Raw genomic sequence first — 24,373 nt, forward strand, 5'->3', positions numbered from 1 at the left:
GAATGTTAAATGCAGGGCCAGAGTGTTTTCCTACTGAAATAATATCATAGGTGCTGAATTAAAAAAAAAAAAAAAAAAAGAAGTGGAACTGAAGGCACTAAAAAAAGAAAAAAAAAAGGTTCTGTCCAGGTTCACAGTTAATGGTGTTGCTTTTGCCATAAAAGAAAGGCTGACCATAGCCTGAGCTAACACAGCTCCAGGAAGGCAGACACGGCAATGCCCACCTAACTCCCGGACATCCCACAATGTGAAATCCAGTCCTCCTTTTCCAACTCCCATCTCCATTTACTTTTGACCTGCTCATCCCTTAAGAATACATTGAGATGAGAGAAGGAAAAACAAGACCAAGCTCACATTTTATACTGGAGCTGGACTTTGCCAGGCAGCACTTTGGAACGATGTCACTATAAACATAAACTTTCTCCGCTGTTTTGTGTCTATGGGAAAATAAAACTTGAGAAAGCAGGACCAATCTTTTCTTTTTATAGAGAATTGTATTGCAGAACAGACTGCCTGTTTCTTATCTTTTCTACAATACCGTTCAATCCTCTTTTCCATTTACCAGGTGTCTGTCTGCTTACTCCCTTTTGTCAATATAGCTGAAATATGCATGAAGGAAGAACCATTAGATTGCTTTACTAAATAGGCAAATAAGTGCATATCAGTAAATACACAAAACATGCACCCAAAATACAATGATCTATTGTAAAGGCTACTGCGCTGCCTTTTTTTTGCAAATCTTACAAAAATTGTAGTTTTAAATTGAGGTTTAGGTAACCTTTTCACTAGGGAGTTGGCAGGGTGTCCATTTTATAAGTGGAGTCTTCCTCCAAAAAGCACATTGTTTGGTGAAGATTTTGAGGAAACCCTAACTAATCTCGTCCTTCCTCTTCCTGTAGCAAAGATTATTAAACACGTCTACCATGAAATGGCAGTACCTTTATGACTGAGTTGAAGGGATGTGCATTCAATTGAAACAATTATGGGAAACATTAACAACATTTTCAAGTTTTGCTTCAATTCATTTTTAAACTGAAACAAAAGAAAAACGAACAAAATTTAATTTGTTTCCGTTCCTTTCATTTTAAAAACTTCTTCCATCAAAATAAATAATCACTCTGTGGCCCAAATCCTCAATCCTGATGATCCCTCTTATCATGTTGATGTTCTTCACGGGACAGGAGCAATCCCCAGTCGCTCCTGTCCCACTGGAACCGTTATTAAAAATGGCACTGGTAGATCAAAGCAGGCACCATTTTTTATTTTTTTTCTGTACAAAATGGCACCAACCTGGGCCTGGTCAGTGCCATTTTCTATGACAAAATCATCAGTGGCACTAGCAGACCCAAGCTCGTATTATTGTTAAATCTGCCAATGAGTACAGAAAAAATAAAAAATGGCGCCGGCTTTGGTCTAACAGCGACATTATTAATCACAGCACTTGTGGGCAAAGGAGCGATTTTGGATGGCTCCTGCCATGTGAAATATATTAACATAGTTGTAAGATTCATGAGATGAGGAAATTGGAAAGGGGTCCTGGGCGTGAGAGATTTAGGTTTTTGGAAGAGGGATGAGGGCAAAATTTTTGTTTTTGTTTCTTAAAAAAAATTTTTTTTTTAAAATTTTAAATAAACAAGAATAAATAATAAAGTGAAATGAAATTCAAACCAAAATGCAAGGAATAAATGACTGCAGACACCCCCCGACTGGGTTGTGCATTTCTTTAACATTTATAAGGACAGATGCTAAGGACTTTCAGGAAGCTGCACCTGCTACTGGACTAGGTTCCTCATGAATATTACTTTCTGTCAAATTGCTCTGATATGTTGGTTTCCTGGTAAAGTGGCTGTGATCCAGCAGAGCATGAAAGCTCACTGTTGTTCTTAATACAGAATTGTCTACAAGGATGTTCGGTGAAAGGAACCAACTCCAAACTTAAAGCACAGATAAAAGTGATCAACAATAGGAAATGAAATACATTTAAGCAGCATTTCAGTTATTAGCAATGAGGGTTTGAGAATGGTTTCCATTGTTGGCTTTATTTATTTATTTATTTAAAGCTTTTTTATACCGGCATTCATGATAGAATCACATCATGCCGGTTTACAAGTAACAAGGGGGGTGATAACCTAGAACAATTAACAGGTGACGAGAAGCAAAAAAAAGTTACAATAAAACAGGGGAAGAAGGAACTGGGAGAAGAACAAGAGGCTTGAATGGTTTTTAGGAATGAGAATAATATCATGGGGTATTATGGGGTCTTGTATTCATTTTAGCCCAAATGAAGTAACGCTCACATGTCCCCATCAGGGAATCCCACCATCACAGAGCACTGCTTCAGCATCTACTAATTCAGAGGCACTTCAGATCTAAATCTTCACAAATTTCCCTATTCTGTCAGCAGAAGAAGAAAGCATATCCTAGCGTATGGCTGTGTATCCCTTCTACTGTGCACACGTTAATGAAAACGATGGTGACATCACCTAACGGGCTGGGATCTTTGCGGAAAGGAAGGTTTACCTTGCTATATACTGGTGGCAATTTTCAAAGGGACTTTTGGCAGGTAGCCGGGCGTTTATCTTTGAAATTCCTCCCGCCCTCTCCAGGTGCAGGAGAAAAAGGGATGGACACTGGAGGCTGATCCAAGACCATCCCTGCACAGCAGGCACAGGGAGTTTATTTTTAACTTCCCTGCCTTAGAAAGGGATTTTCCAAAGCGAAGCTGCAAGATTCCCGTGGGGCTTAAAAACCGGCCTCGCTGTGTCTTGTTTTCTCCCACTACTTGCTTGAAATCTAGAGTTCATCATAGCCGCTACTCAGGTTTTTCCTCCCAGTTATTTTATTGCTAGAATAAACCACAATCTTGGATTGCAAAATACACTTCTGAGTGCAGACTGCTTATAAATCTTTATTGAACCCCTCAGTATTACATGCATCATACAGGAATCCTTTCTCTTTTTTTTTTTGGCATGGACCCTAGAAACCTTTCACTTATCCAGCATGGACTAGGACACAAGAAAACAGTTCGCTTTCCTCAGAGATCAGAATAACGAGAGGACACAACTTTGTGTTTTATAAGCATCTCCCTTTATTTATGCCACGGGTTAAGCTGCTTGGGGGTGAGGGTAGGATACTAGGGAGTGATACTTTCCTCTAGAAATAAATGTGAAGATGTAGGAAGAGAGATAGAAGAGGATAAGATGGAGACATTTCAGAGAGTAATTGTCAAAGACCTTGGCTAGGTTTGTGCACGGAAAATAGCAGTGCACAAGGGGCCTGTAAATGGGTTTATGGGAAGAGAACATTACCTAAACATGTTGTCAATAGTTAGGTGCATTTTTTTTATGCTTGTTTCTTTATAAAATAGGGACTACATTTTATGTGGGCCACCTGTCTGCACTTAACTTAAATGATAAGCCCTCTGGGGATAGGGAAATGCCTACAGTACCTGAACGTAATCTACTCCGAAGTGCCTGAAAGGCAGAATATAAATCCAATAAATAAATAGGTCAGAGAATTTATGTGACTATAATTAAGGCTTCAGGCTTGTGTGTCTGTTAGATTTGTGGCTGCCACTTGATTCCAGCTAATGAAGCCTTGGGGAAGTAGTACTATTAGACTAGATTTGTAATAATTAAAGCGTAATGCTTTTATGCATTCGTGTTTGTTGAAAAAATGTATTTTGAGAGGGATGTTTAGAGTGAATTAGTACTTAGATACAGATTTGGTGGCAGCTGGTTGGGCAGGGGGGGGGGGGGGGTGCAGCTGGCAGCAGGGGTGAAGGAGCCGGGTGTGGTAATCTGCGGGGAAGCCGGGATGATGACAGCTCATTTGAATCCTCGGAGGCCCCCATGCTCCTTTGAGGAGCTGGAGCTGCTCCCTTTCTCTTCTCTTCAGAGGAACCCCTGGTATCTGTAAAAGGAAAGAGGTATGGGAGGGGTTAACTCCACTGGTAACATGACACCCAGTACCTGAATATAATCTGCTTTGAAGTGCCCAAAAAGTGGGTTATAAATAACAGTGTCACTCACTATGAGCATTAATTATGTGAATGATGTGGCATATCAGGTCAACATGTGGGGTAGATACAGAGATAGGCTTGTTGTAAGTTGAAGGTAAGCCAGCACTGGTGTAACCTGCACTGAGCATGAGATCGAGTGCCGTCCATGAGTGTTACTCTTGTACGAGGTTTCTGGAAGACTGGAATGAACAACATGGCAGAGTAAGGTGAGGTGCCAAACTGGAATGGACATTTCTGGCAGCTGCCTCCAATAATTTAGTAACAGTGGCAATTATTAAAGCACTTGGTTAGGAATCCTTCTAAGAGTTGAGAAAGCATGTTGGAAAGGGTACACAGTTATTAGAATAACAAGGCTACAGTAAACACTAGATGACACAAAAGACCATACTGAGTAAGGTGAGGAGTGGGAAAGTTATCTGGGTAAAATTACCAGGATAAATGTATTTGGCTATTCAGCAGAACAAGCCTGGTTACATACTCTACTGATTAAACCTGGTTAAGGTCATAGTTATCTATATAAATGTATCTATATAACTTTAGGACAGTCCTTCAGCATATCCAGCACTATCCAGATTAAGTTATCTGGATAGTGCTGAATATCAATGCTATCTGGCTAAAGTTAAGTCCTGCCCATGGAATTCCCCATCACCAGCTCCTTTTTTTTTTTTTTTAATCAGGATAAATGTTATGTGGATAATGATTTACCCAGACAAAATTTAAACAGAGATCAGGAAGTAATTTTTGAATCCAACAATTTGTACGGGTAACTCCAGAATGTTACCTGGGCAAATCTTTTCAATTATATGGACCTCACAGTGCTTATAGTTTCAGCAGTGCAAAATTGCACATACAAACTAAGCACACATTTCTGGGTTTGCATTAGTCTCCCTTAATGCCTGTCTTGTAATCAGCTGTCAGTACAATATCAATGTGGAAGTCCACAATATAGTGGTGGAAGACAAGTGCCTGTCTCACAGAATAGTCGAATAAATAAAGGCGAGATGGCATCTGATTTAACATGCATATGTTAAGATTATGTGAAAGGCCTTGAGCCACAAAGTCATTTCCATGGTGAACTTTATTTCATCAATGTCTCATTCCAATGTGACGAATTTTCAAGACAAACAATTTTACAAGAGAGTTTATCCCCTGACACGAGCGTGTTTCACGCAAAGCGCTTCTTCGGGAGGGGTAAAACACTCAGGCGCTTCTGGCAGAGCTTCCTGCATCCCTAGGATGCAGCGCACTGTGCCTCAAGCCTTTCACGTAGTCTTAACACTTGCATGCTAAATCAGATGCCATCTCCCCTTTATTTATTTATCAGTACAATATCAATGCCTTGAGAGAGCTTTCTCTAGAGGTGGGAAGCACAGATGGCTAGTAGTGACTGTAGCCTTAAGCTGTACATAGGGAAAGAAATGGGAAACCCTGCAGATATGACGCTGGTATACTTTCCTGAGGCCTGCTCAAGCTTGGCGTGCAACTGTTCCACACATTCCTTTGTGTGCAGGCTCATGCCTTCTTCTAAGCCCTCTACCTAGACACTCAGAAAGACAGTAAAATATAAATGGGAGCAAAAGAAACCATAGCAGTCGTGCAGAATGGCCAATTTCCTTTCCTAATGCCTACTAGCTATGGGCCACAGTTGCTGAGTGGCTTTCCTTCTTTACATAGCCTCTATGGATCTTCCTTGTTTCCACCATGCTTTCAGGAAATCAGATAGTATTTCTTTCTCTAGCACTTGCTTTTGCAGCTAATTTTATGCACCCACCACCCTTTCCGTGAACATGATAACATTGCCACTTAGTAAATGATGTCCAAAGGGTTCCTCCCAGCTGCCAAGCAATAAGTGTAACCGTTTGCCACACATGTTTTTATTCAAGACAGTCTTTTTGTCTTGCTCTTATGTAGCCCACCATCCAGAGTAAAATGTTCTACAAGCTGCTGACTGAGTTCCATCCAGCACCCAATCTTTCCCTTGTCTAAACACAGTTGCTGCCAAGACTACCTTCTTGATGGCTCTTACCTTGCAGGGGTAGGAGGCCTGGTGGCTACAATGGTAGAGGAGGGTCTGTTTTGCCCAGGACATGCACCCAAGGTATATCCAAATGTCCCCGCTAGAGAAGAGGCAGCCCTCCTCCTGCAGAATTAGCTGTTTGAGAAGTTGATGGCTCCTGTGGAAAAGTAGGACTTGAATGACTGCAGAACCATTTGGTTGATGTGTCTGCACAATCCAAGAAGCCAACATCAGATGAGCACAAATTACATGCATCCTTCTTATTCACATACTTTCCTCCACATATGTCTACTTTTGGGTGCATATTTTAACTACTATGCGCATAAATTCTGCGGCTCCTTCCACATGGTTTATAAAATATTTGCATAAAAGTAGCCAGATGCTTCCAGGGGTAGGAGCACACACTTGTCCACAGTTTGGAAAATTAACCTCCCTAATACCTGGAATGTATTAATAATGCACTAGAAGTGAACCTTTCTTTTTGGAAAAGAAAGTTGAAGAACCAGGATTTGGACTCGAGATATGAAACTCCAAGGCGATAGACCTAGGAACACCAGGAAATATGTTTTCATGGAAAGGGTGTGGTGGTAGCTATAATAGTAATGGACTTCAAAAATGTATGAAATAAACACAGGGGAATTGTTACATGCAAAACGGGAAAGGGCAGAGGGAGCATCATCTACTGGCAAGGGTAGCCAAGGTAGCCTGCATGAAACTAACAGAAATGGCCAGCATGGGTTTCTGTTACGGGCGGAATATAAATAGCATTAAATTTAATAATAAATAAGTATCATCCGGCCTTGGCATTTATTTTCATGAACTATGGACTCTGGTACCTCCAGGTTAAAGCACTTCCAAGCTTTAACCCGTTCTCTCTATCGTATCTTTCATAATTAATACTTGCCTTTATCTTCCTTCCAGCTTGTTTTAAGCTTCCAAGTTCTTGACTCCCGTTGATTGTAACTTTGACTTATTCCTATCTATGGTTATTTATTGTTTACCTGAATTGTTCCTTCAGTTATACCCTATGTTAAATGTAAACCGATCTGATATGGTTATTTACTATGAAGGTCGGTATAAAAAAACTGTTAAATAAAATAAATAAATAAATAAATGTCTGCAACAGGCTTAGAAGGGGGCACTGGGGTAATTTGCACGGTGCAGGGGTTATGACCCAGACAGCAATGGCAAGAGGGATTCCAGAATTGATACGGGGGTAAAACGTCATACACTGTACAACCTGGCGCTAGGATAAGTAAGGGCTAGGGATGATCCCTGCCCTGATGATTTCTGGAGGGGCCCGGTTACTCCCAGCCAGGTAGACTTGGGTCTCGCTCAACGTTGCCAGTTGGAGGAGGCTCAGAGGGGGCCTGTGGAGAGCCTGGCTGGGCCCAGAGACTCGTCTTGGGGGGTGGGAGGCAATGGAAGGTCTTTCCCCCTTTCTTCCCCCCACTCAGTTTTTTTCCCCCCTGCAAATACCCATTTTTATGAGAGGTCATTTTTGGTTTGTTCCATTTGGAGTGAACCGAAAATGACCTCATTTAGAGAAATTCAGCATTTGTTTGAAATGAATGCACAACCCCACTAGAACTCGGTCTTAATGAAGTTAACAGTAACTGGGTAATATATTGTTTCCCCTGTTCTCTCCCTTTGAACAAATGTCAGTCTATAAATTCTCATGCCTTTTTCATCCTTAAGTGAGTATGAGGCAACTTTACATTAATAGGTAATGTTTCTCCCCCGAATGAATGGAAGAATGATTATTTTTAAACAGTTTGCATTTTGCATGTAAAACTTGGAATTCTTATTATTTATAACAATTCATCCAAAAAAGTATTAATATTGGGCTGCAGACCTTTTTTTTTTTTTGCTATCGTATCATGACGGATAAACAGCACCAAGCTCTGAAACCCAGAGGACACATTTTACAGATTCAATTTTCATTATAACTGTACTCCCTGTGCTTAATCTTTCTCTACCGGGTCTGTTCGATATTTCATCCTTCAAGCTACATTGTGCTGGTATAAGAATAAACAGGATATGATTCATAATGTAAGTAGGAATGACGACTTGTACAAAGAAATATGGGGCTAAGCTTTCAAAACCTTGGTTGAAATGTATACATGTTGTTGAACTTTGCCTGTTCCTTTACCTGCCTAGTGGTGGCCAATTTTCAGAGTCTCTATTTATCTGACTAAATAGCCATTTACACAGGTAAAAGGCTTTTGAAAATTGCACTTCAGGTATTCTGGATTTTAACAGCCGTTGCTTGCTTTGAAATGCCTCTCTGTTTTAGGATTGACTTATTACCCATCTTGTAAAATCAGCTTAAGCCTTTTCCAATAACAACTCATCAGGTGGAAACCGATGTTCTTCTATGCCTCAGACACCTTTGTTAATATATGATGTGGCCATATGAGAAAGCAATCTCCGTTTCTCCTTGATCATCCAGGCAGGTTGGCAGAGATGAAACTTGCTCAAATGTTCTCACATCCAAACTTATCCTATGATCGCATCTCAGCAATGACGCCAGATATAAAGAGAAGGTACACAATGTACATTCCCCAGCTCTTGTGGAAAAATCCCTGCATTGGACTCTAGTAAAAAATCCCATAACTTCTTATTTGTTTTGATCATTTTTCTTCATCTCAGCCTATGTGATAATGACCCACTTCTTCAATGGCACAACTACTTCTATTGTGCCAGTTTGCAAGAGTTCAACTAAGAGCACCTCTTTTAGCCTCAAGCTAGGGGACCTGCGAATTTTCAAATACTGAGTGTGTCTGTAAGTGATCGAAGGCTTATTAGCCTTCTTGATATCAAATTGAATTGTCCTATGCTTAGTCTAGTGTATTCTACATTGCATTGTTCTAAAACTTCTGCTCTTTATTATAATAGTAGATTAGGAAGTGCCCTCTGATGGCTGCTTGTCCATTGCTGTTGATGGATGTTTGTAACTATTTATAAGCCTAAAAGTCATAATAAAGGCAATATGTTTAATGTGTTAAAAGTATTTAAGTTTTTCTATCTTTTTTTTTTTTTTTACTTCAAAAAGTGCACCTGAAAATGAACCAGTAATCTTCCATCTTATCCTCTCCTGTCCATCCCACACCTTGGCCCTATTGATTTGCCACTTTTCCACAATTCCACTGTCAAAAGTCATAGTACAACTTAAAAACAAAACAAAACAGAAAAAGTGGACCCAACATGTAAAATGTTAGTTCTTGCAAAATCTTGTAAATGAAACACTTAAAATATGCAACCATGCATGTGAGAATGGATTGGGCTCTAGGAGAGATGGTGGAGTGTTTGAAATACTTCTGAAGAGCAGGGGATGCTCAGTGGCTGCTGGTCTCTCTGGTGCAGAATGTTTCCTTTCCAATGGGGAAAGGCTGCAAGGATCCAATCAAACAGGGCCCGAAGGGGAGGAAGGGTCAAGTCCGTCAGATGAAATATTCCTTTTTGCACTCGCTCACTGGGTTCTGCACATCCATTTCATTTCTGAATGAGGTGTCCAGGTTTTCAGGGTAGTCTTTCTCCTTGGCCTGACTCTTTCGATGCCTCTCTTTGTGTTGGTACAAGAACTTGGTCATTATTGCCACAACGCAAAAGATGATGAATATCACGACTGCTATCACACCTGGAGAGAAACATATCGAAAGAAAAGGATTTGTCTATTGGCTTTTTATCAGGAACCCAAAAGATTTTCACACTATAGAATAATTTATCTTGGTGAGTCAAGTATTCCAGGCCATGCCCTACTTTGCTCAGGCTCCTTACTAGCAATGGTCAAGTGGTTGGGGCTAATTAAATTGTGCATTCTACAGAGTTCCTTCCTATTACTACTGCAAAGCAAACTGTTGCACTGTTACCTCTTACTGTTAAGTGAAGTAAATAGCTGAATTGCTTAAAGATGACATGCCTTGTCTTTCAAATATGTTGGTGGGGACGCTTCAGAAAGTAGAAGGCCCCTGCAAAAGTGGGATCATCCCAATGCAGTTCTGAGCGGGGAAGAAATCTGCCTCAAGCTGGCGTCGTAGAGAACTGATTGCAAAGAGCATTACAATGGAGTTACACGATTCCCGAGATGTGTTGGCTGAAGGAGCTCACGATGCATGCTAATTCAGTCACCGATATTTATAATACAATGTAACATGCACCACGGGCAGGCTTTGCCTGGAGAAAGGCGTGACCTAAGCTGAAAGAGCAAATAAATAAATAATGTGGTTCACATAAACCTTGCACCTGCGATGGGAAAAGAGTGTGCGTTGTGGGGGGCGGGAGGCTAGTCTCGCGCAAGACTTTTTTTTTTTATACCTGGTGGAAGTAACCGATGATACTAATAATGACCAACTTAACTGGGGTACACCTACTACAGCATATGCCTTGGCATAATCAGTTGGCTAATTCAGCCTAAAAACGTCATTGTTGTAAAGCGGTCAGAGCATTGCAGCCGTTCTGCAGTGAAACACTAGAGCGGTTTTCTAAGCTGGCACATGATGGATTTGATCTAAATTATCCTTCTAAAGCGAATGGTCCACTGTTATACTCTGAGACCTGCTCAGTCCTGGGTGTACCAGTGGGGAGTTCTCTGCAGGCAATGAGGGCAAGCAGGGTGTTTCAGGGACAGCAATGATCCTCTTTTGCAAGGAAGTGACTTGAGCTGGTCAAAGCCTGCCCTCCTCAAATGTGGTTAACAACGCATGCAGGGCTCCCAAGCCACGTATTGTTTGCCGGAAGTAGAACGTGGCGTTCCTTTCGGCAGGTTTAGGATGGGGGAGGGAAGCGGCGTGCACACAGGTCATTTTTCCCTCCCTCTGCCGCCTGCACAAAAGAGCGGGCGCAAAGGATGTGGGTGGTTTTAATCCATGCACTATGGGGCAGATTTTACAAAAGTACGCGCGCCCGTACTTTTGTTCGCGCACCCGGCGCAAACAAAGGTACGCCGGATTTTAAAAGATACGCATGCAACATAGACTCGGCGCACGCAGGGGGAGCTTGGGGCAGGTTTTCAGGGGGCACGTGCATATCTTACGCGCGTACCCCTTTGAAAATCTGCCCCTATATGCACATTGTCAAAGGGAAAGTGCTTGTGAGGTTTCCCTTTGAAAATCCCAGGTAATGTGCATGCATTACAACTGGCTGTATAATTTGCTATTTATTTTACCCGTGCTCTTTGTATGTTGCCCCCTATAAGGTTTAATTTAATATCACATCATTTGACTCATAAAAAATTACATCTAAAGGGGCAAATTTTCAAAGGGTTACGCGCGTATATTACGCACGAAACCACGAAAACCCGCTCCTGCGTGCGCCGAGCCTATTTTGCATTGGCTCGGCGCACGCGGGCAAGCCCAGGGATGCACGTATGTCCTGGGGCTCGAAAAAAGGGGCAGGATGTGGGTGGTCCAGGGCGGGGTAGGGCGTGGCCAGAGGGCTACGAAGGCCCACTTGGCCGGCGCTCGCAACCTACACCTAACAGAAGCAGGCGTAAATAATGAAACAAAGGTGGGGGGATTCAGATAGGGCTGGGGGCGGGTTAGATAGGGGAAGGGAGGGGAAGGTGGGGGAAGGTGGGGGGGCGGAGGGAACGGGGAAAGCTATCGGGGCTCCCCTAGGGCTCGGCGCACGCAAGGTGCATAGTCAGGAATTTTGCGCATTAATGGGGCAATTTTCAAACTGCTTTGGGAGGAAGACTGCATGCATTTTTTTACCTGCGTCTAGGGTTGCCAACTGGCTCCAGATTTTCAGGACAGGTTGATCCAGTCCTGGTTTTACCCCATTGCATGCAGGGAGTTGTTGAGATTTCCCTTTTGCTATCCATAACAAAAGCAAGGATCAGCTTGTCCTGAAAATCTGGAGCCAGTTTGCAACCTTAGCTATGGACTTTGCACCAGTTCTCACACAGAAAGATCCGTGCAGGACTCGGGAGCGTAGACTAGCACATTTCATTTTATCTGGATCTTTCTGCCAGCACTTTCTTTCTCCAGTCTTTTCACTGTCTCCCTAGCCAGCCTCTGATGTTTCTCACTCTCCCTCTATAGTTAAGGAAACTACTTTATACATGCGTTAATTTCTCAGGCTGCTGAAACGCAATTTAAATAGGCTTCCACCTAGCCCAGGCACTCCTGAACTTTGAAGGGGCTGAAAGGAAGGATGATAAATAATTACCTGCCAAAAATAAACAAAGACTTTCATGACCTCAAATGTCTACATGTCTAGGCCATGGCCAGTTGGGTTTCCCATTCAAGTTAGCGTCCTTAAAGGTGCAGAGGATCATGGACTGGCAGTAATTCCAATTCCCCCCGACACTCTAACTCCTGCACCTTTCAGTTGCTGATAGACAGGGCATGATACTGCTGCTGAGGGCCTGAGCCAAAAGTGAGGGAGCACAGGCATCTGAGGGCCACCCATGGCTTTGCCTTTGAAGCAGGTACTCAACCTAGACAGAAACTGCACAGGTATCGGCATCCTACCAGTAACCCCGCCCGCCACTCCTCTTCTTGATCCACAGATCATTTTCATTCAGACCATGATATTTAGAGTTAGCCATATAACTTAGCCAGCTAAGGCTGGTTGGGTCAAAGAGCTGTCCTGAGGTTAGCCAGATAAAGATAGGACAGCTACCTTTAAAATAACTGGCTATATTCAATAGTGTGGCTGCATTATTGACTATACTTCCCAAGTTAGCTGGATAGGTTTGTCTGGCTAAATTTGCTATCCAAACAATGACAGAATAAGGACCTCGTGAAAGTATACTCCTATACCAGGTCACCCAGCTTTACATTTAATTTGCATATCAGGCAATCATCCACATTCTGCTGATAAGGTGTTAGCTATAATGCCAACCCTTCCCTAAGTATAAAAGTACATAAGGTTTGCCATACTGGATCAGACCAAAGGTCCATCAAGCCCAGTATCCCGTTTCCAACAGTGGTGAATCCAGGTCACAAGCACCTGGCAGGATCCTAAGGGGTAGAGAGATTCCAAGCTGCTTACCCCAAGAATAAGCAGAGGATATCTGCAGCGCCACCTTAATAGTGGCTAATGGAATCTTTCTCCAGAAACCTGTCCAAACCTTTTTTAAAAACAAATACAGTAATAGCTTTCACCACTGGTAATGAATTGCAGAGCTTAATTATGTATTGAGTAAAAAAATATTGTATTACTTTTAATTAGTTTCATTGTGTGTACCCTAGGCTTTGTACTCTTTGAAAGAGTAAACAACTGATTAACATTTACTCGTTTCATTCCACTCATTATTTTATAGACCTCTATCCTATCTCCCCTCAGCTGTCTCTTCCCCAAGCTTAAGAGCCCTAACTTCTTTAGCCTTTCTTCATAGGGGAATTGTTCCAGCCCCTTTATCATTTTGGTTGCCCTTCTCTGTACCTTTTCTAATTCTGCTATATCTTTTTTGAGATGCGGTGACCAGAATTGTACACAATACTCCCACCAGGGAGCGATACAGGGGCATTATGATGTTCTCTGTTTTATTCTTCATTCATTTCCTAATAATTCCTAGCATTGTATTTGCTTTCTTGGCTGCACACTGGGCGATTTTCAATATACTATCCACATTGATGCCTAGATCCTTTGCCTGGGTGGTGACTGTCCAATGTGAAACCTTGCATTGTGTAGCTATAATTTGGGTTCCTCTTCCCTGTGTGCATCACTTTGCACTTATCCACATTAATGCCATTTGGATGCCTAGACTTTTAGTTTTGCAAGGTCCTTTTGCAATTTCTCACAGTCCCCTTGTGATTTAACAATTTTGAATAATTTTGTATCATCAGCAAATTTGACCATCTCACTTGTTATTCTCATCTCTAGGTCATTTTTAAATATGTTAAACAGCAGTAGTACCAGTACAGATCCCTGGGGCTCTCCACTAGTCACCTTTCTCTAATGAAAAAATCCACCGTTTAACCCTACTCTCTGTTTTCTCTCTTTTAACCAGTTTTCACTCCACAATAGAACATTGCCTCCAATCCCATGACTTTTTAATTTCCTCAAGAGTCTCTCGTGTGTTCTGAAAATCCAAATACACTATATCAACTGGCTCACCTTTATCCACGTTTACTTACACCTTCAAAAAGATATAGCAGATTAATGAGGCAAGACTTTCCTTGGCTACACTCATGTTGGGCTTGTCCCATTAAACTATGACTATCTATATGTTCAGCAATTTTGTTCTTTGTAATACTTTTGATTTTTTTTCCCAGCAGTAAAGTCAAGTTCACCAGTCTGTAGTTTCCTGGATCACTTCTGGAACCTTTATAAAAAAAAAAACTGGCGTTACATTGGCTGCCCTCCAATCTTCAGGTACTGTGGCTGATTTTAATGATAGATTGCAGCTTAATAATAATAATAGGTCGCAATCTCATTTTTCAATTCTTTCAGTACTCTGATCTGCTAATAAGGCTCCTTCTGTTAAATCAGCACGCCTCACTCAAGTAAGGGAGAGAGCTCTGTCACTGGCTGGACCCGTTCTATGGAACTCCATGCCACTCGAAATAATGCTGCAGAGAAATTTAAAACTATTTAAAACTAATCTAAAAACCTGGCTTTTTAAACAAGCTTTTTATAAAGACAAAGAGAGGGAGGAAAACAGTCGGTAGATAAGCAATCAGTTTTTTTCTTTTATATCTCCAAATACATATTAAACGTAGATTTGAACCACGTAACAGTTTCCTAACCGACATATAAGCTTTAATTAACACATAGTCTCTCTTATTAAAAATATGTTACTGTCCTATGTTGGCACATGTGTAATTTATAATCTATACCAATTATAGTTTTTTATTGTGCCTTTCTGTAAACCGTTGTGATGGTGAATTAAATTAACGATGGTATAGAAGAGCTTTTAAATAAATAAATAAATAAATAAAATGTATACAATCTGGTCCAGCTGAATTGTTACTCTTTAGTTTGTCAATTTGCCCTATTACATCTTCCAGGTTCACTGAGATTTGTTTCATTTCCTCTGAATTATCACCTTTAAATATCACTTCTGGCATAGGTATAACCTTCTTTAACTTTTGGAGATCAAAAGATACAGTATGGAGCAAGCCATATATAGGATAAGTTCCCTCTGATGCCAATTGTCCAAAACACCAGCTGACTTTAGAGTTGGGTTGATTTGTACTATATTTAAGGTTGCACCTTTTATTCCTCAGAAGTTATTTCCCTCAGTTCACTGCCTACATTTATTTGTCGATTGCAAACATTGTTTTAACTGCAACAAAAAAACTCTTGAAAAATAGATTATGTTGGCACCCTTATGGGGCCGAATGCTAAATGACTGAGAGACTCAGGGAACCTCTTTTTCAAAAAGGTCTAGCATTTGCACACGGCTTGTTTACACCCAAACTAATAATTCAGTATTGAATATTTGGCAACATCTGTTGCCTGCTTTCACAGTTTTTTTCTACAGTTCCATTCATGTGTTTGGGGTTTCAAGCAAAGGACGGTCTGACTGGCTTTTTTTGGTTATGGGTGTTTGCCTTACATCCTCCTTAGTAAAAACAGAAGCGAAGAAATCATTTAATCCCTCTGCTATGGCCTTGCCCTCCTCAATCATCTAATGGTTCCCTATGAGATTAACTACAAAACTACTTGTGGGGTTGTCATCTCCTACTGTCTTTGTGAAAATAACTAAACCTTGATAGCCAGGATAACATAGTGGTCTTGGAGAATCCCTCTTGCTTGTGCAGAAGTGTGAATTGCACAGTAGCTGTAATTCTGATTGGCTACCACTGCTTGATTTCATTTAAACCAGAAAATAATTAGAAATCTGATAAGGCTCTAAGATAGCTCCTCCTCCTCCTTGTGCTCGGAGGCAGCGAGTTCAGCATCAGTTGCCAAACCACTTCAGGGAGAAGTGTACTGTCAGTGTCTGCAAACTGTGCCACGGACCTGAAGGTGGGTCACTTGAAACAAGCGAGTGCATCAGCTATAGTATTACTCACCCAGAACATGTAGAAAGCGAATATTATAATAGAGACACTGCAAGATCAATCCTCTGAGGAGAGAAATCACTCCCTGCATACATCTATTGATGACCTCCAAATGCAAACTGTCACAAGAATTGGAAACAACTCCAGAAAGGTGATATCTTTTGTTACCCCTTCACCATGCCAAATTTCAGTCATGCTTCAACCCACCATGAACTGTGGAAAATAAATGCCAAACCCCAAGCACCTGAAGCATGGTGAACAGTTTGATCGCACTATTGTATACTGGGGGCTATGCCCATAGTGGCAGGCCATTAAATGACTGTCAAAATGTTTCCCATATGTTCAAGCCATTATTGACTGATCTTGTAACTCTAATGGTAGTGTCTTTTCAGCATTTCCATCGAGGATGCAGTCAAATATCTTATAAGCACTCTGCCCAATGGAATTACTCTACAAGCAAAGCCAAGCAATCATGTGAGTGACTAGAATTGTCTCAAGGTTGCTTTTTTGGCCTACCTTATGCCCTTGCGTGCCTCAGACATAAGAGCAAATGCTGATTTTGAGAAGCAGACCCACAGCTAAAATAACTACATGGGCTGGTCTTCCCACCTCTGCCGTACACCCACTTCAGTCAACTGGCCTGTTTGAAAAGGCCCGAATTAGTGTACTGCCAAATGACCACCATGTTCCTGCAATATGCCCCCTCAGGTAAGCATGAAACAGTGCAATGGAAAAGGTGAGCTGGTGCGCACCAGGCGCATTCACCGTACGCAACCAGTGGGTATCTGAGTGCTGTCATGGGCTGTGATCTCCCTGTCCTGTACTAGACGGGTCATCCACTTTCTATTTGAAACTTGTTGCAGGTACAAAGTACATGCAATCATTCTATATTTCTGCAGCTAAAGTTACATGCATATATTCAGATATATAGCAACATAATCTTCAAAGTCTTGTGTGTGCATCTTCTATTTGAAAATTGGATTAGTTTTGCTCTTGTTTAAAATTATATGCATAACTCTAGAGTTAGGTACAGCACTGAAGCTTCACTGCTATTTGTTTTTGTGCATTCGTACAAATGTGAAAGACTGTAATTCTACAGCTAGATGGCTGAAGCTACCAACTTAGCAAATAATGGTATGTAAAGATTAAAAAAAAAAAAAACCTTCGATACCGAAAATATTTTGTTATCGTTTTCCATATCCTGAAACAATAAAACTCTTTTTGAAGAACGACTTCAACAAAGACAACTGAATGCAAAGAGTGCCCTGGGTGTTAGCAGAAGCGCTCCCTGAAATGGAGATGAGTACAATTTAGAAGATGATCAGAACAGAACAAAACGAGACAGTTCCTATTCTGTTGTATTTTTTTTTAATATACTTTTAACTTTTAATAGAGACAGTACGGTACCTCCAATGACAGCTGAGTCACTCCTGACTGCATTAGTGAGTGGTTCCCGCTCATCAGCCTTCTCAAAGGGATCTGCATTGAAGTCAGAAATGTAATTTTATTCATTTGTTGGTGAACATTAGCATAATGAACTAACGCCATTCGCTCATGGCTCCAGTTATTTACTCGAAAATATCTGTAGTATTTCTTGGGAAAAGAAAGCCACTTGGGTTCCTGCAACAATTTCTAGTTTGGGCAAAAGCCTCTGCATGAGAACAGACATTTGACTGTACGTTCACAACCAGAGATCATCTGAGAATTCTTCCCAATTAAAATCAATAAAACGAATAGAAAACATCCATGGTTTTAACTGCAATGAGGTGCACAGCTTGAGGTATAAAATACCCCTACCCTTCCCCCATCCCCGCCTCATTACAGAATATTTTTGGATGTGATCATGGGTGTTCAGTCTTGTTAAGCATGATGGCCTTGAATACATTTTATTTTATTTTGGCATTCATTTTTTTGGGTGTGTGTTTGAACGTCAGTCTCTACCATTTCCTGTTCAAATGTACCCATGTTTACTTAGCAAAATACATTTTTCATATTTTTTTGTGTTTTTTATTTTACTTACTTACAATCAATTCCAGGAAATATTTTCCTCTATATTATTTTCTTTCATTAAAAGAGGCATGAGTAGGAAGAATAAATTAGTAACACTATCAAGTGCAAGGCTTCAGTTTGCCAGGACTGCGAATTAAGGGCAAAAAGACTGAAATTGCCTCCCCGCAGAACAGCATTTCAAATCGTAAACTTGTTCTGGAAGCTCTGGGTTCTGATTGGGCTCAATCAAATAACAAAATGCCAAAGTTAAAATGGGCTTAGCCTGTATGCAAAACCAGACAACTGCAAGCTCATGAATTATGTGGATTACAACACTTTCTCTCTGAAGAGTACCGTCATAAAATCTGCAGAGGCCGAATCTAACCATTTCAATAGCTGATCATCAGCAGCAGATCTCTGCTCTTATTTACAGGAAAAGGACAAACTGGCTTTTCTGTCAAATCATGTTGAGGGACCTGGTGTCACAGTTCCCAGCAGGTTTGAACGGCCCTCTCCTGGATATGGGATAAATCTGTAATTTCTAGTGTAGTTTGACTTTATAAAAGGAATCCAATCCTTGTGTAGATTTCGGTGAAGAAGTCACACTATTCTAACAGGTTGTAAGCAGCAGTTTTCCAGGTAATGTCATTCTGGAATGTAAGATGTATTATTCGTGCAGCGCGATTCGGATTGATGATGCCCACCGGACTTCACGTATTCCATAAATGATGCACCAGTCAGAAGAACATCATTTCCCCTGAAAGCAATGGCCAGAGAAGAATAACTGTGGGGCATCCTCAGCGTGACTGATGAAAAAGAAAACCTTTCAGCAGTCATTCAGAAAATGAACTTTGTGAAGCTAGCACACAGGCTCTCAGCTGGTGATATAAGATAAGGCAATGCCAATGACTAACTGACCACTGTACCGGCAGCAACTGGATTTCAGTAGATGCTTCCCCCATCAACTAAAACGTGGAACGAAAGTAGGGGTTATTTCATCTTATTGGAATCAATAAGGTCATCTTTTAAGTGGGCTGGACTTTATCATGTTATAATTACAGCTAAGCTCTGTTTTATGATGGTCTTCATAATTTATTTGGTTGTGTGAGACGTCCTATTATCTGGGGGGGGGGGGGGGGGGTTGTCACCGGGATTGGATTTGTGTTATCACAGATATATCAGGTTTTCTACCACTATTGAATGACTATAGCTAATACTGGAAGTCCCTACTACCATCACGCCTATTTCAGGAGGTGCAGTCAATGCAAAACAGTTATAGCCTTGTCCTGAAGTTCAAATCACCACCGACTCGGCTGGCCAGGCAAGGAAAGAGACCAAACCAATAAAAGACAGCACCCTGCAATAATACGAAATGCCGCAGTGACAGAGAGAGGATGCGATAGAGAAATACAGGAAGAAAGAACTAGGAAGGGAAAGAATAACTATTAAATATGGCACGTTAGAACTGGTTCATCCGATCCAGACATAACCGAGGGGGATCAGCTGACGCAGGAGGGTGTGAAAAAGAATAAAAATCATTTCTTAATACCTGCAATTAAATGACTCCCCAAAGAACTATGTGCACAAGTAATCTAAAAAGTTCCATTTATAGGGACTCGGGAGATCTCGTGCAATTAAAGTAAAAATCTTCCCATGTGCCCAGTTTCTGCATTTAAGCTTCCTGCATTCAGTCCTTCTAAGGATGGTGAACTTCATATCTTTATGACTCTGAAGAGGGCTTTATTTTAACAGACTTCCTAGTTTTCACACAGTTTCAAGACAGATCTGTGCAATTATTTCAGCGAACATAATTAATAAAGACTGTGAGAACCCGCCAGCTAATTAAAAATCCTTGTTACTTTGTTCATGAGAGGCTCTGATGTTTTTGAGCTCAAACTACTGATGCCGATACTGAGCAGCAGCTATGGAAAATGCGGCAGATGTGACGAATCCAGCATATTTTGTACATTCTGCAGTCCATGTTCAAAGGGGTTCGGCCGGCTATGCCCGAGACTCAGCTGGACAAACCCCGAGTGCTGAATTTCCCACCCTACTACATTTTATCCGGTTGAGCCCTTATCCATCTAAAACTTAGCCTGATAAAAAAAAAATAAAAAAACCACAGAGGCAGAATGGGGGTTTTTTCCAGAGGCATGGTATAGGGATTGGAGAACTGAGCCGTTAGTATGGATGGGCGGACCAGCTGGCCTTTTTCCGCCATCACGTTTCTATGTAGCGCTGAATAGCGAAACCCAGATAAAGTTACTCTGCTAACTCTGATCGAGAAAAAAAACAAACAACAGTCATAAATTTAGTGGCGTAGCGAAAAAATAAAAAAATAACAGTGGCCGACAACAGACAATCCCCTCCTTCATCCGTGACCCCCCCCCCCCCCAAAAAAAATAAATGAAAAATTGTAGCCTGCGGGTTCCACCCCTCTTGATCCCAAACTAATGACTAAACAAATCCGCTCCTTTTGATCTCAAAACGGCCGCGAGGGAAGAGATGAATGGGTGGCCAGGGAAGTGAAGAAATGAATTTTTAAATGCTGGCCCAGCTGAGAGCGGCCCTGGGTTTAATATTCAGGCCTGTGCGTGAAAGGAAGAGCCCCGGCTTACAAATACACTTTCTGGGGGTTGGCAGGTAGGGACTGGAAGTTTGAGAGGCGTGGTCAGTAGAGGTTGGGCAGTAGGAAGGGCACTGCTGGCTGCTAATTAATCATTTTTTGGGGGGGGGGATTGGCCTGCGCCTACTATTGTAATCATTTGAGATTGGAAGGGGGAACCTGCACCTTCAATCTAATTATTTGGGATCAGGAGGGGGAACCTGTGCCTCCTATGTAATTATCTGTTGTGATGGGAGGGTGCAGGCTAGACTGCTGTTGGGTTTCTAGTAATGCGTGTGTGGGTGTTTTAAGCAATATCAGTGAGTGGCAAATTAACCCAGACAACTTTATACAGGTGATGTTAGCTGAGTATTTTCAGCAAGAGAGGGGTTCCACTGAATATTTAGCTAAAGTTATCAGACTAACTTTACCCGGAGATTTTTGCCATTGGTTGGCTTATTGAATATTGACTTTTGAGCCCAGTTTTCAATAGACTGCATAAGTCACCAAAAGCACACATAAATAGAACCCAGATTTATATTGGTATTTTATAAACTGAGTGACGGGATGAAATACCATGTGTTTCTGCTCCCAAAGTACATGCGTATGTTTCAGTACATGTAGTGTACATTTTAGAAATGCAGGAAAATGCATACTTGATCCATTTTATAAAATTATGCACATATATTTTATGTGCGTAATAACTCTAACCTGTGCAGGTAATAACCTTGTTAAACATGGAGGCAGGTATTTTATAAAGAATATGCATGCTCCTCGCATGAAAATACTTCCTTTTGCACGTACTTGCAATCACCAATTTACCTGCACCAGTTCACCCGTGCCTTCAGTTAACGCTGACCCTCTAGCACTTCATTCCGACTCCCTCACCATTTAACCCAGACCTCCCACCCAAAAACCACAGACAAAAGACAAGTGCAATTTCACTTCCAGGAATTAATTAGCAGGTTTAAAAGCATATGGTTGAGTTCAGTAATGTATATGCACAAATACCACTTACAAAATAGTATCTTATGTGCATACTTCTGAACTCCACCTCAGACTGCCTTTTTTTCCTCTTAACATTTACACATGATGTAAGGGTACTTTGAGGGGGTTCTCTGTGGATCAGAATAGATGGTGATGATGAAAAAAAAGAAAAATAATTACAACACAATGACATTTGCACTGATCAGATTTGTAAAAATAGCCAAGGTTGTTGAAATGCTAAAAGTATGCTAAAGGTTAACCAGTGTATTAAAGGTCAGCACTGAGTTTTGCTTCTGCTTTTAGACTTGACTTACAATAAATCATATGATTTACAAGAATGCAGTCTTATTAGCATATGTGAGAGACAATAAGAATTTTAACCTGTTGGAAAATGTTATGCATACTAACTCATTGTTGTGTAGGTTTGGGAGATGCGACATATTTAACTGTAACAGCCTGGGAACCTTTTGGTAAGATGCACTACTTCTTATGAAGTATCTTATAATAAAACTAAAGATCTATTTTCCTCTCACTGGCTGTTTGTATTCAGTGTTTACTAGTGCCTCCTACAGTTTTACCAGAAATACGCACATACTCATGATATTTCCAAGACAGCATATACACAAGTACATGCTACTTACAAATGTATATTCTAATTTTACCCATGGGAACCTATATAAAATTAACTTTTCTCCCAACCTGTCTGAAATTTTGCTGCGATGACTATTTCAGGTGCAAAGTTTAAGGATATTATATCTCCTACTTTGTATAGTGGCTCTGTGACAGACTGCCCTATAGAAACCCAGCAGTCTAGTCCGGTCCACCTTAATGCAGGGCAGTGTGGGTACAGGGCGTCTCCTCTGAGCAGGAATAAACCGTAGACTCAGAGGAGAGTGAGGCCGGCCCTGGGGAGAAGGAGAAGGCAGTTCCTTATAAATTAACTGACTTACTAGAAGTGTTTTTTTGATGTACTGCCAGGTAAGCAGATTGAATTCTGTTTATTATGTGAAGAATAAAGTTGTGTAGAGAGAAATTTGAAGTCCAGACTGTATTCCGTCTTCCAGCCAGTCATAGACCGCTCGTGCCCTGTGACAGGCTCCCAACTGGCCAATGTAGAATTTTTAAAATTGCTCGCCTGGCCTTTATATCCATCCAGGACACTGGCCCAAAGAATCTAAGTTCTCATTTAAAATCATCCATCACAGCTGGTACGCTTTGTTCCTCACAATCTGGATTACTAATGATTCCTTCCTTGAAACTAGCGTGAATTTGTACAACCCGGGAAAGGGCCTTTAGCTGTGCTGGCCTGGTTATCTGGAACGAGTTATCCCCAGAAGCCCGAAGTTGTGAGGATTCTCTCTCATTCTTTAACTCAGTAAAAACCTGACTATTTCCGAAAGCCTTTGGCAGAAAGTGGACATGACTTATGTTCTCTTAGGATCATTTTGCCCCGTCCCCAGTTACGAGAATCCTAATATAATACCCAGCCCATTTCTAGTTGTCAACATAAGAACATAAGAAAATGCCATACTGGGTCAGACCAAGGGTCCATCAAGCCCAGCATCCTGTTTCCAACAGTGGCCAATCCAGGCCATAAGAACCTGGCAAGTATCCAAAAACTAAGTCTATTCCATGTTACCATTGCTAATGGCAGTGACTATTCTCTAAGTGAACTTAATAGCAGGTAATGGACTTCTCCTCCAAGAACTTATCCAATCCTTTTTTAAACACAGCTATACTAACTGCACTAACCACATCCTCTGGTAACAAATTCCAGAGTTTAATTGTGCGTTGAGTAAAAAAGAACTTTCTCCGATTAGTTTTAAATGTGCCCCATGCTAACTTCATGGAGTGCCCCCTAGTCTTTCTACTATCCGAAAGAGTAAAAAGTTTATTGCACTATTATCTTCTTGAATCCGTTAATTTTACAGCAGCCGCAAACTATAGGTTTTGCTTTTTATTGCCTTTTATTGAGTTTAGTTTCTGAATGTTTATGGTACAATCATGTTGATGTATCTTATCCATTGTATTTTGTTGCTTTTATGATTTATATGATTGTTACAATTGCATATTGAATGCAGTGTGTTTTTATTGTTGTGATCCACTAAGAGTACAATCCGTGTCTTAGCTGAACATAGAAACATCAGCAAATGTGCATATAAGTTACACCAATTTTCAAAGTAGACTTAAAGCACTTTAAAAATGATCTCACCAAATCTACCCGCACAAGTTAAATTTGCTAAAACATGCTAAATCTGCATAAAATTAGCATGCATGCTTTTTAAAATCCCAAAGTATGTGCATAAGTCTAAAGCCCTCCCCAGCTTTCCCCCCCCCCCCCAAGATCACCTCGGCTCAGTGCAGGTAAGGTTCTGTGTGAACAAGATACCCGGCGCACACAAATCTACGCCCAATTTTATAACATGCGCACGCAGCCGCGCGCATGTTATAAAATCCAGGGTCAGAATCCCCACCTTCCCCTACCTAACCCGCCCCCCAGCCCTACCTAAAACCCCCCCTTACTTTGTCTTATAAGTTGTGCCTGCCTCTGGGCAGGCGTAGATTGCGCACGCCGGCCGATGGCCGCTGTGCCTGGAGGCTCCGGCCCTGCCCCCGCCCTGCCCCGGACCGCTCTTCCCCCACCGCTTCCCGCCCCTTGACATACGCGCGTCCCGAGGCTTGCGTGCATCGCCAAGCCTATACAAAATAGGCTCGGCGCGCACAGGAGCGGGTTTTAGGGGTTACGTGCATAACGTACGCCCGTACCCCTTTGAAAATCCGCCCCATACGTTTTC

At 41.4% G+C, this 24,373-nt stretch overlaps 1 protein-coding gene across 1 annotated transcript in view; it reads right to left on the reverse strand.

Annotated features, from left to right (window-relative positions):
- Nucleotides 1-7,848: 7,848 nt before the first annotated feature.
- The window catches only part of CNTNAP5 (contactin associated protein like 5), a 690,244-nt gene continuing 673,719 nt past the window's right edge, over nucleotides 7,849-24,373 (reverse strand). Inside the window, exons 22-23 of the mRNA XM_029605214.1 lie at nucleotides 17,405-17,476; nucleotides 7,849-9,678 (exon numbers count right to left, since the gene is read on the reverse strand). Coding sequence (XP_029461074.1) covers nucleotides 9,482-9,678; nucleotides 17,405-17,476 — 269 coding nt within the window. The 3' untranslated portion in view covers nucleotides 7,849-9,481. The remainder of the gene's footprint in view (nucleotides 9,679-17,404; nucleotides 17,477-24,373) is intronic.

The sequence above is a fragment of the Rhinatrema bivittatum genome, chromosome 6 (assembly GCF_901001135.1).
Source record: "Rhinatrema bivittatum chromosome 6, aRhiBiv1.1, whole genome shotgun sequence".
Lineage (NCBI taxonomy): Eukaryota > Metazoa > Chordata > Amphibia > Gymnophiona > Rhinatrematidae > Rhinatrema > Rhinatrema bivittatum.